This window comes from Tiliqua scincoides, chromosome 7, assembly GCF_035046505.1.
Source record: "Tiliqua scincoides isolate rTilSci1 chromosome 7, rTilSci1.hap2, whole genome shotgun sequence".
Lineage (NCBI taxonomy): Eukaryota > Metazoa > Chordata > Lepidosauria > Squamata > Scincidae > Tiliqua > Tiliqua scincoides.
The window spans coordinates 46,900,964-46,918,678 of record NC_089827.1 but is presented as its reverse complement, the minus strand read 5'-3'; the positions used below and the strand labels follow the sequence as shown (position 1 = coordinate 46,918,678).

At 45.1% G+C, this 17,715-nt stretch overlaps 1 protein-coding gene across 2 annotated transcripts in view; it reads left to right on the top strand.

Annotated features, from left to right (window-relative positions):
* CREB3L2 (cAMP responsive element binding protein 3 like 2) overlaps positions 1–17,715 on the top strand; it is an 85,841-nt gene that overhangs the window by 55,787 nt on the left and 12,339 nt on the right. For both annotated transcript variants that reach the window (XM_066633830.1, XM_066633829.1), the window contains exons 3-8: positions 9,295–9,467; positions 11,099–11,186; positions 12,316–12,497; positions 13,900–14,046; positions 14,424–14,482; positions 15,561–15,629. In XM_066633830.1, the coding sequence (XP_066489927.1) occupies positions 9,295–9,467; positions 11,099–11,186; positions 12,316–12,497; positions 13,900–14,046; positions 14,424–14,482; positions 15,561–15,629 (718 nt within the window). The remainder of the gene's footprint in view (positions 1–9,294; positions 9,468–11,098; positions 11,187–12,315; positions 12,498–13,899; positions 14,047–14,423; positions 14,483–15,560; positions 15,630–17,715) is intronic.

The following is a 17,715-nucleotide window of genomic DNA, read 5'->3' as shown; positions in this document are numbered from 1 at the left end:
ACCTCTTGCCCTCATGTTCCCTGCTTGCAAATGCTCAGAATCATCAGACTGGCTGCTGTTTGGAATATAGAGCTGGACTGGGTAGAGCTAGGTGTGACCCCGCAAGACAATTCTGTCCTTTTTTAAAAAAATAATGTGTCCATGGCATGTGAAGGAACACTGAGATAAATGACCATCTTCTTGACACTATGGCTGGAAAAGTGCAGTATTGGTGAGGCTGCATGTTTGCAGCGAGCAAGTGCTTATAGAAAATACACTTTGTCATTTTCTCCCCATGACAATTTTACTTAGTGATACAGAAGAACATTTTGTGGAACTTCTTTTGCAGTTTGAGAACATTTTCAGCTCCTTTTAAAGCAGCTGTCTTCTTAACTTGATGTGTATTTAATTACTTGACCAGTTTTGTTACTTAACATTCAGTTGCTGTATCTGTGTTGCTTTCTACTGGAAGTGGGCTGGCATTCACAGTGCCCCTGTTCTGGGGGGCCAGCCTGAGTCTTCTGATGATTCATAATTCTGGTGAATCATCAAACATCTCTTTGCTGCTCTAAGGGAAGCTGGCTGCATGCATAAGGCCTGCTGAGATGGGGGGATGGCTGTAGCTGTGACATTTGATGCAATTTTTTCTCCCCTCCCCTTCCATATGGATTCAATTTCTCCTAAAGGGTAATTTTTCCCCACTTTTAAAATGTTCTTAGAAATTGAATCTAGTCCCTGTAGCAACAGAGAATCTAAGTTATTTTCATAGAGAAATTAGGTTGTCCTACATACATGATAACCGTCTTCAAATCAGACTGAGATTCCAGGAGAGGAAGATACCCAAGACCATTTTGCAACAGGGTGATGAATAAGTGAATTTGCTCACGAGCATATGTTGATTTTTGGAAGAATGGCTGCACAGTCAGTCTAAGAACTAGAAGTGCAGAACTTCCAAAGGTGCTGCTGTGTTACAGTGCAATCTTATGAATGTCTACTCAGAAGCAAACTCCTTCGAGTTCAATAAGACTTACTTCTAGGTGAGTGTGCATGAGATTACAACACCCCCCACCTGTTGCAGCAAAAGCAACAGAGTTCTTTGAAGAGGGTGCATTTATTTCAGCGTAAGCTTTTGTGGGCTACAGGCCACTTCGTCTGATGTAGAAATAACTTGTTAGTGTGGAGACTTGATCCTTCTGGCCTGTTGCTCCTTAGAGGTCAAAGGCTAAAATGTATGTATGTGTGTCGCGTTCATAAATGATGCTGTATTTGTGGTATTTGGAAATTGACTTCCAAGTGTAGTCCTTTCGTTGTGACAAAGCTCTGGGTCTCAATGGCATTCTGTCTCTACCTAAAGACCATCTAGTCCTCTGTCCTGTTCCCCACAGTAGCCAAACAGATGCACCTGGGAACTTCCGAAGCAGGGCAAGAAGACAAACGGCCCTCCTAGCTTGCTGATCACCAGCAACTGGTATCCAGAGGTATATTGCTCCTGAACCTGGAGGTTCCATTGATCATAGCTAGTGATTGGCCTGTCCTCTATGAGCCTACTCATCAAGTGTTGTCACCAATAGCTGTCAGAACACTAGGATATTAACTTCCATTTAATACATTAGGGTAGGGGTGTCCAAACATTTTGGCAGGAGGGCCGCACCATCTCTGACACTGTGTGGGCCAGGGGAAAAATTTACATAAATGAATATATTAGAGATGGAACTTATATGAATGACTGAAGGTCTTACAGTAGCTCAAGGCCTATAAAATGCCTTGCACAAAGTAAGGCCAGCCTTTCCTTTGCTGCCACTGCTGCATCACAGATGTGGAACACCCAAGTAGTGTAGGGAGCCCTCGTCCCACAGCTCAGGTGAGAGGTCGAACAGTCGTTCTCACACTGAGAGCAGTTGCATCGGGCCAACACGGGCTCCAGCAAGTCTCAGGAGGGCCAGAGGCTCATTGGAGACTGGGGGCTCCCTGCGGGCTGGATTGGGAGCCCCCAAGGGCCGCAAGTGTCTCCCAGGCTGGGGTTTGGGCACCCTTGCATTAGGGTATTAAATTGCAGCGGAGTGGTGGGACAACATTTGTCAGGGTCATCCACATGGATCATATTATACTAGTGTTACAAATGTTCAGTGGTTATCTTACAACTTGGTTTCCATGCTAAATCCTTGAAAACTGGGTAAGAGGGACTTTTTCAAGTGGGTGCTCCTCTTTTATTTAGCAGAGGGAGAGTAACTGGCCGTCCTCACCCCAGCAGTGTCTTTTCTAGTGGCTGTCTGCTGGTGTTCTTTTGCATATTTTTAGATTGTGAGCCCTTCTGGGACAGGGAGCCATTAGTTATTTGATTTTTCTCTGTAAACCGCTTTGTGAACTTTTTGTTGAAAAGGGGTTTATAAATACTTATACTAACTAATACTAAATTGACTTTTAAAGCCCTTAATGTCCAGGATGTTGATGGGGATGCCTTCTCCCATATGAACCCTCTCCTTCAAACTGAGAACAGGAAGCGAGGCCCCTTTGACTGTTTCACATCAAAAGTGAAGTTAGCTGCATCAGGGACACAGTCTTCTCTCTCTCCATGCTCCCCCATGTAGCTCCTTGGTTGAATTCACTCTAAAGAGACCTGCTGCTGCTTTTGCTACTTTTTTGAACTAGATCAGCAGCTGGATCTACCATGATGGTGACAAAGCCCCATTAGGCTTCATTTGTGCAGCTAGTTAGTGCAGAAGTGAGACTTGGGTGTAGGGGTGGGAGGCTGCCCAATGCATTGCCTTTTGTTTGGGGGAAGAAAAAATTGTTGGTAGTAAAGTTCTGTATTAAACCTTCCTAGGCATAAAGGAAATTGCTGTAAGATGCCCATTTTTAATTTCTGTTGAGCCAGGTGACTGTTTCCCCCCCCCCCACTCCCCCAGTGCTGGTCAGAGGGCAATACATTGGTGATTATCCATGGTTCACATCTGCTACCTTTCTTGTAGTTTTTTTTTTTATAACCTTGAAGGATTCTTGTCTTGTCTTGCATGATACGGCTTGTCTCGCATGAAATCTCCCCTTGATTATGGTGTTTAACAGGCAAAATCTACTGTTTGCATATGAGTTGCTCACGTGCCAAGCTTGGGCCTGCTCCAAACTGGAATTGTCTTCAGGCAGAACTAATTCTACTGTATGAGAAGCACATTTAAAAATGAGTGTTGTCTTTTCAGATGCTCTCCTCTATCAGCCACTGTATCTCTACAGGGGTCTCCAAACCCCGGCCCAGGGGCCAAATTCGGCCCCTTGGTCAGCCTCCGATCCCCTGAGAGCCTCTGACCATACCCAGCCGGAGTTGTGCTTGTGGGGTGGGAGAATGGGGATCCATTTAAGTGTGTGTGCTTTATTTCTTGGGCTGGCTTGGTGCTTGGAGAAATCGTTGACATTTGAACCCATTCATTCATTCATTCATTTCAGTCATTCATCTAAGTTCCCTCTCTAATGTATTTATTTAAATTTTATATTTAATTTTTTTTTTCCGGCCCTCGACACTGTGCCAGATATTTGATGCGGCCCTTCGGCCGAAAAGTTTAGAGACCCCAGCTCTACACCACTGGTGTTCAAAATGTGACCTAGGGCTGGATGCAAGGCCTGAAGCCCTCTCAAATGTTAATTATGGTATGGTGTTGCCCACAGTTTTGTTCATAAAGAGTGTTTCTAAGTTGGGTGCATCTAATTCTGAAATAGGTTAGTTGGTCCTGGAAGTGGTGTTGAAGTTGTATGTGTGTAAGTGAGATGCTGCACACTTTGTGTTATCCCTCTTGGGACCTGTTTTTGAGTTTGTACCTGTTGTGCCTGTCTGCATGCGCACCGTAATTTGTGAAACTCTGTGCTGCCAAATTTTGATAGGCTGAGTAACTGGTGTAGATACATCTGCTACAGTAATGTGGTAGCACAGTGTTGCCCAAACTTTTTAGCATTGGGACCCGCTTTTTAAAACTATGATCTATCACGACCCCCTAGACAAAGATCTAGAAACAAATATTTTATTTATTAATAATTAATAATTGGGATCCTGTGCTCTTGAGGTTGCTAGGAACCATACATTTTAAAACGTGTGTGTAGGCATTTGCTAGTCTCCCTGAAATGACTTTCAAGGACTATTCCCCCAAATCTTTACAGTCATTCCAGGGTACCCAGAAGGCTGAACTGGAGAGCACGATGTGAAGTTAGAGACTTCCAGGCTGAAACTGGGTTCACAGGTGATCTATTGCACACCAATTACTAGAGATAATTGGAAAATGTCACATTTTAATTTACAGGTATGAAAATTAATTTACCTCATACCACAGGTTAGCATTCTAACTAACAATTTTATTCTGCAAACTGGACAAGGATGCTTGCAAAGTTTTTTTTTTTTTGGTTCGGTTCAAAATTTTTTTGCGACCCACCAAAAATCGACTCATGATCCACTGGTGGGTCCTGCTCCACAGTTTGAGGAAACACTGTGATAGCACATAAAAATGTGGCCTTGTCTGCTACTGACTTGGATAATTGGTTCATTTAATCCAGTAGTATCTACACTGATTGATAGAGACATTCCAAGATCTTGAATGGGTATGTGTGCATGTGTGGGGCATTTTCCCCCCGCTTGCTGCTAGAGATGTTATGGATTGAACTTGGCACCTTCAGCATGCAAAGTATGTGCTTTATTACTGAATATGGCTATGTGTTCGTCCGTCCCCACCCCGTTTCCCTTTCACAAGCTTCACCGTTAAACCTAAGTAGGTGTGGTCCTGGTCAGTACCAGGGTGGGAGACTTCTGAATCTTCTATAAAAGGAAGAACTGCCTATAATGATAGATCATGTCACCCAACCACTTGTGTGGCTGAGTACACTTTCAGTCCCCAGACAGCGAGCTGGAGCAGCCCTCGAGAGCACAGACGTTGGCCATTCCTGTCCTAACCCACAAAGAGTGCAAAGCCACAAAATGAGGGCCTTCGTTCTTTTCAGATCCGCCAGCCGAGGAACCATTCCAGATGAGTCAGCAGCCATCCTGTCATTACCCGACTGACTCCTGCATGTGTGAAGAACATGGTGGGGGGCTTTGAATAACGTTTGCGGCCATCGTCGGAATGGAGAGGGGAGTGTTTCATTGCCAGTCAGCCTTGGATGCAGGAAGTGAAATGAACTTCTGTGGTACTAAAGCCAGGTCATGCTATAATAACCCATGCTGTAGTTGCTAGGGCTGGGCTGAAATCTATCCTGCCCCCTCCTATATTGTCACCCCATTTTGCAAGTAGTGGAAATGAGGAGGTGGAGTTTTCAGGGAGTAGAGATAAAATGTTCAGAGTGGCATTCTTACCCCAGAATCTTTGTTCGAACAATGTAACAACATAATGACATAGTATTGTGTGGAGGAGGGATTCTGGGAAAAAGATGGCAGCTGCCAAGAAGGGTGGTGTTGCCCAAATACAAGAGGCACTCACGGCGAATGCAGAGAAGATGGCTAAAAATAAGTCCAAATTAAGCTCCCTGTTCACCTGCAAATCATCCCCCTTTCTCCTCATTCAGTTGAAAGTTTTCTTGGATAATTCTTTGCCCAGCCTTAAGAATTGCAGTTGGAGATGCAGTGAGTGTCTTAATTGAAAAACTACTGTGTGTTTAAAAAAGATTCCTTAGAGCTGAAACAGAACATGTCCATTCCTTACTCTCTAAAAGGAGAGGTGGATAGTGAACCACCTAGATGCCTGACCTAGATGCCATATGTCTGTCATGTACTTGGGCTGGGGTTAGATCAGTCTCTTGAAGGCACGCTTGGATCCAAAAGCTGGTGCTTGGAAGGCACAGCAGGAGAACCAGGTGACTCCCCTGTGGGGAGTTGCCCAGACTGAAGGATCTGTGGGTCCTCGTATCCCTCGCGTGTTCTTGATTGACCCTCCAGCATCATCTGACTTTCCAGGTCAGGAGGATCTGTGGCAAACTTCCAACTGGTATGGCCCAAAGTTCCCAGTCAGCAGCATTGGGGCACAAAGAACAGAGAGCTTCTGTCTGGAGGCACTTCATGGAGCAGCCTGCTGTGATTGCTCTCCTGTTTTGAGACGTTCTCTCTGAGTTCCTGGGGGACATTGCCTGAAGACGCTACTAGTGAGAGGGGAAAAGCACTCTGCGTGTGGGCAAAGACACTCTTCTTGAATATTCTCACGTTTGAGGAATAAGTCCTGGTAAAGAAAGGGGGTTCTGGGACTGCACCTCAGCCCACACTGAGCCATGGACTTGCCAGTCAAACCGATGCCTGTCCTTCAAAACAAAGAGAGCTTTGGAAAATGACTGCCGCAGACCCACTCTGGTATGCTCTACCTTCCCTTCCTCTTTCTATTTAATCATTCATGCTGCCAGTCTGTAAAAGGTTCTAGTGTTTGGGGCTGCACACTGCCGCCTTTGTTGGGAGCATGTGCCCACCGCTTGTCTTTCATTATCTGTGGTGGTGGTGGGTGGGAGAGAACCCCCACCCATTTAGAGATGAATGAATGCAGCCTCTCACCTGGTGGGTCAGAGGGGTGGTGGTGCCTCTGGAAAAAGGGGGGGATTATGTCTGCCTTGGCATGCCCTGCAAAGATGTTGGGTGAGATTCAGGGAGGCCAGACTTGGTGCCTGAAGAGGGAAGTTGCAGCTGGGAATAAGATTATTCGATATCCCGTCTCTAGACTCACTTTTTCTGCATTCCAAAGCTGGATTTTCCAGCTCCTTTTGATCAAGCTGTGTTTAAGAATGCAAAAAAAAAAAGACTCTGATATCTTCATTGTTCTTGAGACTGTTTGTGCATATACAAGCCAGAAATCAGGGTACCACATCCTCTCCTTTGTTAAGCCTCTAAGGACAAGACTACATGCTATACTAATAATGGTCCTATCCTTGAAATGTTTAGTCTTTCTTAACAGCTGCTGGGTGTGTGTGTGTATGGAATCTATATTGAAGCCACCACAATAGAGTTGGTCTTGTTTTTTCATACTTTGACCCTGCCGTGGTCTTGATACGGACTGTTTCTGCCCCCTCCCCCAGCCATTGTCACCAGTGGAAGCTTTCCTCCCAAGTCAAACAGGGCTGAAGGGTGAGCAGTCCTCATCGAGAACAAAATGTTAGTCTCCTCCTGCATGGTCCTGATCCAGATGCACACGGCGGCTGCTCTACTTTGAAAATGGACTGTAACTAGATGGTGATGCAGTCAGCGTCGTGTCTCATTTGTTCTTCACCATACGCATGTGTGGTGTTTCACTAACAATGGGATAAAGTCTTTATAATTTATGAACAGGGCCCATCTGCTGCATGTGGGGAAAGGAAGGGCTGTTTTAGGGCCAGAGAAGGGCTTCTAGCATTCTCTGATCATGGGTTGACATGCAGCAAAATTATCATTTCCTTGGAATCTGTCTCTCTTAATATATATATTTTTTTAAAAGTTAGTGATTGTTTGCTATACAGTTAATTCTCCTTGGCAGAGCATGGATTACTGTTTTGAAGTGTCTGATTACAGGATACAGTATATACATATTTATTTTTGTTCACCTTCTTTTTGGCCTGGCCTACCAAATTATTCAAATTACATCTTCCCTTGCCAGCAGGGGGAGGTTAGGATTACACCGCCAAGTAATTACTAACATCAGAGCTCTGTAATTTTTCCTCCTCCTCCTTTCATATTGCTCACTACAAGGCTTCAGGAGCAAGAGGTTGTAAGCCTTTTTTTCCCCTCTCCAAATTTTAGTTTTGTCTGTCTGTCTCTCTCTTTCTCTCAAAGCTGCTAGTAATTGCTGCAATAAATATCCTCTGCAGGCAAGATGGACCAAACTATCCATCACTTCTGCATATCATGTTTCTGTTGAAGGGAAGTTGTTGGCTAAAACAGTGACGCCTTGATATGGCTCCTGGCGGATATATTTGGATATATTTATGGAAGATGGGGCTTTCAGTGACTGAGACACAGTGGTTCAAGGCTTCCTTGATCTGAGGAGGTTTACCCCTGAGCAAGAAATGCTGGTACCATGCAAGGCAGCAGTGGCCTGAGTGGATCTGCTGCCTGAATTGGGGCAGATTTACTACTTCTATTAGTATGCACCTCCAGTAAATAAAGTACCTTCTCCGCCTCCCTGGGAGGCCAGACCAGCCTGTTTTCAGAAGGTAGACCTGGCCTCTGCCTTGAGGTTCCCCATGGAGAAGGCCAGGTGTACCCAACATTTGAATGGACAGGCATGCTGACACCCCTTTATGGCATGCACCCGGGGTGGACTGCTTCCTCCGCACCACCCTTGGTGTGCTACTGCCTGCAAATATGTGCTAAAAATATATGCAATGCAGCATCACGAATCATTCAGTCTACATGGCAACTGTGCAACATAATTTCTCCCTATGCTAAAGATGGAACAATCAATTATTGTCTCTGGTCTATAGCGCTTCACATGTAGGTGTGCAGGTCGTAGGTGTGACGGTTGTGATCTTTACCTGTGCTCAGTTATCCCAGCGTATAACTTATGGCACCATTCCTGGGCTGCTGTTTGACACCTGGCCCCAGATAACTGAAGTAAAACCTCAATGTTCAGAAAAAAAGAGTAGATCTCCCAAACCTGAAGCCTGCCACCCCTGGCATACAAGAACAGCTTTGCTGACATGACTTCCAGCTACTTCTTGGAAGAATTAAAGCAGGATGGCATCAGTGCCTGTATGCATCAGCAGTTGGGTCAGGACTCCTATATCATTTACAGGTGATTCCATCAGGCTCAGCAGGGTGAGAGAGTACAAAGATGTCACCATTTCCCCTTCAGCCTCACTGTCTGTGGTACTGCAGGAGCCCTGTCTGCCTTTGAGAATCACATGAGCTGAGACATTGTTCCAGGTTTCGCTGGTGCATTGAGCTTTGTGAGAAAGACAGCCTGATTGCAAGAGCGCTAGGCGATCCTGCTTCTTAAATCGCTTTCATGCAGATCCGTGGGAGCAGCGTCAAGGCAGAAGGCCTTGCTGGCTGAGCGGGCAATCTCTCGGTGTTCGCACGACTGCACGAACCCCCAGCTGCTTTGTCTAATGGCTTGTTTAGTCTTGTTTGCGGCTCTTCTGAGCAGCTCTCCTTAATTACCTTGTTTGCCGTCCTTGCCACTCCACCTTTGCCCCAGGCTGTGTTTGGGCTAAGAAATGATAGCCTGGGAGGGAAAGTGGAACACTTTGCTTGTTGAGTTAAATGCTTTCTCTTTGGGTTTCCGGTTCTTGGCTACAGTTGGCTTTTGTTGGGTCTCTCCCCCCTCCCAAATTCCTGGGGAAAAGTCTGCCTGTTCTGGCATTGGTTCATAACATCTGCACTCTTTCTTTCAGCTAACCTGGAAAATGGAGAATGGTGTCTGGGTTCAGAGTTGACTTCAGCAACCATAAAGACAGAAACTGCTGTGGGGGAAGCCTCGAGTCTTGTTCCCTCTGTTAGCCTTACTGCCACACCTAGTCCCAAAGCTCTTGAAGAAGGAGAATCAGAGCTGCAGGATGAAAGCATGGTACGGTCTTTAGTACTTAATGACTTAACTGAGCAAAACAATGATGTCACTGGGCTATGATGTCAATCTCTAGCATTCCCCCAGAGGCTTCGTTTTTTTGATGGGGTCAGAGTTAAAGGTGTTTTGCAGTGGCAAATGTGTGCTTACCACCAAGCGGGCGTGTAATTGAGCTCCCTGGCACTTCTAACTGTATAGCAATCAGATATTAATGAAAATGAAAAGCAATAATTCTTTCCTTCTACCTGGCAGTCATTGCCCAGAGGTAGTCTTGTGTTGGCTACAGAACAAGGAAAGAGCAAGGCTTGTAACTCTTTCAGCTTGAACCCATGAACTGACAGGGCTCCAAGACCTGGTCTAAAGCATGCAATGGAATGAAGTGGGAGAATGTGGCAGTAGAACAGGGGTCTCCAAACTTTTTGGCCAGAGGTCCAAAAAAAAAAAATATAAAATTTAAATAAATACATTAGAGATGGAACTTAGATGAATGAATGGGCTCTAAGTCCTAGGATTTCTCCAAGCATAAACACACACCACAGAAATAAAGCACGCACACTCAAATGGACTTCTATTTCCCCATCCCACAAGCAGCTTACTTACATGTACAGGAGTAAATAACTCAGAACCAGCACATCACAGGAATGCCTGGAGCATGTTCTGAGAGCTGTGGAGGCCTTCCTGACCCTCAGAAAGCCTAAGACTTTTGGAGGGCGCAAAAACGTCACTTCCAAGTTTTTTTTGGAAAACTAGAAACTGATGTTTTTAGGCATTTAGAAGGCATTCTGAGGCATGGCCTCCTCAGAACACCCTCCAGATGCGATGGGAGCACAGTTCTGGTCACATTCGGTCAAGTGGGCTAGAGGCTTACGGGGATCAGTCCCGGGCCAGATAGAGGCTTGTCACTGTGGGCCGCATCTGAACCCCTGGGATGGGGTTTGGAGACCCTTGCAGTAGAAGAATGGATGTGTATCCTGATTTGCAGAGATCACTTAAACCACAGTTTTTGATTTGAATGTCATGGGAAACTGGGGTTTAACAAACCTCTCTTGCACACGCATGCATGTTTATTAAAAGCACCATACTAGATCATGCCCATTGTATATCCAGTGAAATATCCATTAGTTTGTAGTACTGGATTGTTTAAAATTGATTCTGATTTTTCCAGTCGGGGGGTTTACAGATTAGCCAATCAGAAATTGAGCACTTCTAGATGGGTGGTTGAATGTGTTGGCTCTGTATTGATGGTAGCAGTCAACCTTTGGCATCATGCTTGTTTATATCTGTCTTGCTGCCTGACAGTTACTGGAGAGTTGAGGCTGTCCCATGTTAATCGGCTGTTTTTGTGTACTTTGTTTTTTCTTGAAAGCCTTTGTAAACATTGGGCTGACCATTCCATGGGTGGTGGTAGTGGTGGAAAGCATTTGAACTGATGGGGGGAGGACCTATGGAGCTGATCCCCATCTTGTGACTTTGTCTACAGTTTTGGCATTAGCAAGAAAAGTGACCTAACAGGTTTCTGTGGTGACAGTCTCATTTATCTGGATTAACAAATGACAAAACAGGAAGAATGAAGGGCATGCCTTTTTTGTCCTGATGGCTATCTGATTTCTCTTTGAATACCCTTGTCCTTCTAGATGAAACCACTGAATCACAAGGCTCTTCCAGAGATCAAATTGGAGCCGCACGAGGTGGATCAGTTCCTGAATTTTTCTTCCAAGGAAGGTTTGTCTTTGCCTGTTGATGTTCTTCCATTTACAGACAGCAAAAGAGAAGTGCCTTATTCAAAAGGGACAGGTTTTGATCAATACCTTGCAGGTAGACGCACTGGGAAACTGCACCTGCTGAGAGGTTAGCACAGTGGCTGAGAGTTTTGCAATGGGGTGATAAGGAAATGATGGATAATACACCCATCCATCCTTGGGGGTTTCTCTTCCTCCAACCTTTTGTCAGTTTCACAATTGACTGACAGTAGCTTTAGGGGGTTTGCCATTTTACATTGGATGGTTGACCTTTTGTTGAAGGTCAAAAATATGACTGAATTATTGACCTTTTGTTAGAGGAAATATGTGATCCCCACACCCTCCTAAAAATATTTTCAGCAGTCCTAGAGTTTCTTTTTAGTTTGCCATACATTTCAGTCCATCTGTAGCAAACAGCTGTAGCTAATAGTCCAAAGTATGAAGTATTAAGAGTATCTCAGGAGAGTTCCATAATGATAACCGAGGTGCAAAAAAAAATTTAAAAAATAGCAGGACAGGATAATGATCTTATGTTTTTATCTGTACTTCCTGTAAAGCGTCTCTTTAAATATGAGATAAAAATCCTTCATATGCAAATTTGGGTGTCTGCTTCTGCACTGGGTGCCAGCACAATCATAAATGAGATTTTGATGCGATATCCAACTTCTCATTAACTTTTCTTGTAGCATAGGGGTTGCGGACTGAAAGTCAAATTACATGTTACCCTAAACATGTGATGTGGCCTGGTGCATTTGTTCTTTATTTTAAAAAAATAGAAGCCAGGGGAGGGAGTGAAAGGGAGCAGACCCACAGCAGAGGATAATAATTGGGGGGGGGGGCTCTTTAGAATTTTGCCCTTGCTGCAGTTCTGCTCCCAATCATGCCCCCCTTTGCACTATTTAAAAGGAATGGATTTCCTTTTTTTGAGAGTTTTAAGATTTATTTATTTACTGTATTTCTAAGCGGCCTTTCTCCCCGAAGGGATCCAAGGCAGCAGTAACTGGAAATACAAAACCATAAAGATCATTTCTGAACATTTGCAATGGCGACCTCCAGTTGTTATATATAGTATTTAAGGCAAGCTCTCTGTTCTTCCCTTCTGTCTCTTGCAGCAGTGGATGCTCTGCGCATGCCTCCAACCCCACCCAGCAGCCATGGCAGTGATTCCGAGGGTGGGCAGAGCCCAGCCAGGTCCCTCCCACCATCAAGTCCCACTCAGTTGCAAGCTGCTGTCAAAGTGACATCGCGCACAGCTTCCGCACTGGCCAACTCTCCACTGTTAACAGCGCCACATGTAAGGGATGCGCTCTTTCTCCTTTAATGTGATGCATTTGGTTTTGTCCTGCGCTTCATGTGGTACAATATAAGCTATTGCGATGAGCATTGCTGTTGGACCACTAAATCCTACTGCTTCAGGATATATTTGGCTGTGCAGTTGCTTAGAACTGCAGTCCTATGCACACTACTAATTAGACAAGCATAGGCTTGCACTGTCGGTTTGGAGCTCTATTGGAAGCAGGTGCCATCAGGGGCACAAAGATCAGGTCTACCTGTTGCCTCTGGCATCTAGTAACTGACACCCGAGTCGCTGAAGAGAGCAAGAAGGAGGATTAGCTACAAACTCTTGTCAAAAAATTGTGCACCCTGTGTATTGCTGCAGGTAATACACTCCACGCTCTGGGCAGTGTATTGCGGCAGGTAAGTTAATACCACTAGCTGGGGGAGGAGTCCTATTCAGGTACTTCTGCTCTGTCCAAGGATGTGATGCTGCCTCCAGTGCAGTTCTTACTGTTCAACAGATTGCCCACAGTGGTCCTGCCCAGTGGTGTCGCTAGGGGGTGCGGGCTGCACCGGCTGACACACAGGGTGTGTGTGACACAACTACTGACCCAAATTGTTAAAATCTTGGTAGGGCGGGCAGAGGGCGGGTAGGAGGCATGGTGGGGGAGGGAGGGGGCGGGACTGGTGGAGCTCAGCTCCACCGGATCTTGAGCCCTGGGTTGGGCTGCGCGGCCCAGCACAGGACTCTTCAATTCTGCGCCAGTTCAAGAGCCACTGCAGAATCAAGCGGCCTGATTGCGGGGTTACTTCCTTTACTTGGGGCAAGGGGCTGAAAGTCACCTTCTCCCAAGGAGGCAGCGGTGGCTGCCTGGGGTGCTCAGGATTGTGCTTTTAATCCTGAGAGTGGGGCAGAGGGGCACTTAGTGATGGCAGAATCAGGCTCCCATTCGGTTGTTGAGCCTGAAGGGAACAAACCAGGAATGCAGTTACAAGTAACAAGCAGGAAGAGGTATTTCAGTTTACAAAATACTGGCAGCAGTATTATGGCTGTTTAAAGTAAACACGGAAAGGGATACTTTAGTACTGTTAATAGGGCTGCAGTGTTGAGTCAATAATAGGCAGAGTAATTGATTTTAAAACATTTTGATAATTTAATGAAGTGCCCTGCTTAATTGGGCAGCCAGTTTAATTTTGAAGGAATTTTTTAACACCTGCAGTTTTGTTAGCATATAATATTGCCTATTCTATTTCAGAGACTAGATCCTGTTTCTATACTGAAAGTCTGCATGAGTATATAAGCAGATGTCAGCATTTTGATTGCTGTCATGGTCTTACTTGTGAGAGAAGCCTTTAAGAATGTACGTTATGCATGCATTTAGCTGTTTTCTTTCTCCCTTGCTGTGTGGTGGTCTTAGAAATTACAGGGTATGGGTCCACTGATCTTGACAGAGGAAGAGAAGAGGACACTGATCGCAGAAGGGTACCCTATCCCTACAAAACTCCCACTTACAAAAGCAGAAGAGAAAGCACTTAAGAAGATCCGCAGGAAAATCAAGAACAAGGTACATCCCTGTGAAGCAATGTGGTCTTTTGTTTTTCGTCCCATGGAACTGTGCTTGATTACAGCTGTACTAAGATGGTTCTGAGAAAGGATGACTCGGTGCCTTGTGTGACCACTTTGGTCTCTGAGAGGCTAACAGAGATTTTGGGCTAGCCTGTGTTGACCTGGTGTAATGGGGCAATACAAGTACTCCCCAACTAGCATGAAACTAGTTCATCTCTTCAGCCATCCATGTTTGAATGATATCGGGATTGAGGAGAAGCTGGAACTGTGTGCCTGTCTTTCTAAATCTTATAGCTTAAGATTTAGTTTAAGATTTAGCTATGGATTTTGCTATGGATTCTCTCTGCTGTAAATGGTATTTTCTTTTTCTCATAGATCTCTGCACAGGAGAGCAGAAGAAAAAAGAAAGAATACATGGACAGCCTGGAGAAGAAGTAAGCTTGCCAATCATTTTATGTTATCAAATAGCAATGGGAGCTGGAAGATTGTCCCAGGGTTCCCAGTGAGGAGCACATGCTTTGCATGCTAAAGTTCCAGGTTTGGTCCTCTTATTGTCTAGCAATCTAGGAAGGACTGTTGCACTGAAGTCCAGGAGGTCTGCTGCCTCCCAGAACATACAATTCTAGAGGGTGGAGGGTGATCCTATCTTCAGCTGAGTCACTAAGGGTTGAACTAGATGCAAGATGGCAGTTCTGTGAATGGAACTGCTAGCCTTGTGTTCGTTATCCCTCCCGAGAAAGCAGCAGCTGAGGACTCTGGTTTAGAACAGTGGCAAATGGGAGAAAGTAAACCCTTTTGTCCTGTGTCAATTCCTGGTTCAAGTCACCCTCTGCCCCACGGTTAACTAGATGCTAACTAATAGCTGCAGAGGGGAAAATTGCGCTTGCACATTTTTCCGTCCATGGCTAATAGCATCTCTGGGGGATGGCACAGAAGCCTCCAATATGTCACAGTCCTGATCCAGATTGTCGTCGTGCCCCCCCCCTCCCAGGTGGCTATTTTTTTTTTTGGAAAAAAGAGACATTGAGAACTCCAGGCATGGAAATCCCATGTCACATCCAGTTTGACCCAAAGATACCAGCTGTTAACAAGTCCTCTTGCTGTGTTCATTTGGGTGCCTGGAATCAACATGGCCACAGATAGGTGGAAGAGTGTGTGTTTCATGTGCCCCCTAGTGGCTGCTGGTGGGAATACTGCTATTGATATCAGAAGGAAACTTTTAGCTATTAATGCTTATGATAGCAATTCAGATTTGGTGGTAATATTGTCAAACTATTGTTGTCACGCTTAGGTACCCATGCCAAGAACAGGATTGGGGCAGCATCTTCTCCTTTTCCAGCACTGTGAGCAGTGCAAGCTACTCTGGCTTATGAATTAAATGGCTGCCAGGTTCTTAAAGTTAGGGGTTTGTGACAGATCCTTGTCTGCTTGCCTAACCATGAGCTCAAGGACTCAATTTTTGTTGGCCTGTCTTAAACGCTGATCCTTAATGGTGAATTCTTTGTCTCCAAGGGTTGAATCCTGCTCAAATGAGAACAGTGAACTCCGCAAGAAAGTGGAAGTTCTGGAAAATACAAACAGGTAAGGCTGTCAAACCCTTGATCAGCAACTCGTTTTTCACCATCCTTGGAACAGAGCAATGGATGAATGAAAGGGCCTGTAGTATGGACTCACCTATCAACTGCTAATAGAATGCCCTCTCTTGGGGGGGGGGGGAAGAGCAGGTGCCCTTTGTGTTAAATTTTTTATCACCTAGGTAAAAGTTGGTTCTTTTGGAAAACTGTTCATGGTGAACTGTTGTTTTTTTTAAGGGTTCTCCGGGTTTCTAAGTAGCGTCATTATTGGACATGCGCCTGCGGCTATGATGTGTGATAAGATCAATTTGCTTTTTAAAATCTAGTGCTGGGTGAATAGAAGACTATGGGTTTATAAATATTCCAATAGATATGGTCAGTGTATTCAATGCCCCTTGACTAATATTTCTCATGGTATAGGTTGACAGAACCATCTATGTTACTGGTTGTAACACCCGTGTTGATATATGGTTAGGCACTGGCAGTGAGGCAGAGACCTGCCACTTTGACACGAGAAGTGTCAGCACTGAGTGCATTTCACCAGGAATGCCTTTCTTCTTTCTGATCAGGCATCTGGGCTCTATCAGCTTTCTCTGCTGTGACAGCGACAGGTTAGGGTGGTGAACTTGGTATGTGCATATATATATATTAAAAAGCACCTAGTTAAGGGAGTGTAATCATGCATCTGTTGGAAGAAAACCATAGCACTGAAGTGTTGTGTGTGTGTGTGTGTGTGTGTGTGTGTGTGTGTGAGAGAGAGAGAGAGAGAGAGAGAGAGAGAGAGAGAGATCTTGATGATAAGGACCTTGAAGAGTTTGACTGACGGTCGCTGTGTTGGCTAATTGGACTGCACGTGTTTTTAATCTCCAGATTTTGTATTGCAAAGGCCACCCCAGGCTGCTTTTAGCTGGGGAGAGGTTTCCCATGTGCAATTTGTGAACCAAGGGCAGAACTATGTGTAATCCCAGCAAATGCAGCTTTTCATATCTAAATATGTATAGGCAGTGTGGAGGAAGAAGACGCTGCTCTAAGGAAGAATTGACAGCCAAAAGAGAGCATGCTTAACTCTTTCTGTACCCACTGATTCTCCTTTGCTGTGTTACAGACTGTAACACCCATGTTCTAATGTACCCTCTCTAACCTGTTTCCTCCTCTGCTGATCATATTTCCTATTTGGAAGGTGAGAAAATCGTGGGGGAAGGGGGAGTAACTGAAACATGTAGGAGAGGCTTGTTGTGTGTTAGGGCCCAGTGGAGTTAGCATCAACAAGAACCAGGGCAGGCTTTGTAGTCAGGTTCTGGATCATGTAGGGAAAGTGGCGAGGCAAGGTTTTCTGGATAGCTATTTAGTGACAAGTTGCTCAGACTTGGGAACCAAGCCTGGAACAACTTTTATATGGAGCCAGCCAGGCCCCTGTTGATTTCCCAGGTCATCTGGGCTGTAGTACTGGATTTGGCCACAACATGGGTGGCACTGCAGGGCAGCAAAGGTCAGGCTGATCGCTGCCTAGAAATTGGCTTGATGAGTTCAGTGAGTCCAACTCCTGGGACATGTTGCCAGAGTCTCTGGTTTGAGATGCCCACAGTTTACACTGCATGGAGGGAGAGTAGAGCTTGCTCAGCCCACCGATTCTTGCCTGAAGGTGCCCCACAGACCTTGCCTATGAGATGGGGTAAGGAATGTGGATACAATATGGAGCAGAGAAACAGTGACTGGGAAAAGAATGAAGCATCCTGCTGCTTGCATCAACATTCTCAGGTCATCCTTTGCAAAGTGGCTTTCTTCAATTAAAGATGCTGGGGTTGTAGTCTGTGTGTTATATGTAGTTACCATTTCACGATGGCTCACCTTTTGTCTCCAAGAACAGCAGCTGATAGTGCCCACTTGGACACAATCTGTTCAATTTCTCCAGGTATTTTATAGGAAGAGTTCACTGAGGCTTTGCAATGTGTGAATTGACTTAAGAGAAACAGGATGTGAGAAGCTGGGTAATTTTTTAAAAATTTACTGTTTTAATATTTTGAAATTGCAAGATTCAGATTTGGGTTTGTCAGCAAAGTAACAAAATGGCAATTTTGCCTGTGAACCCTTCT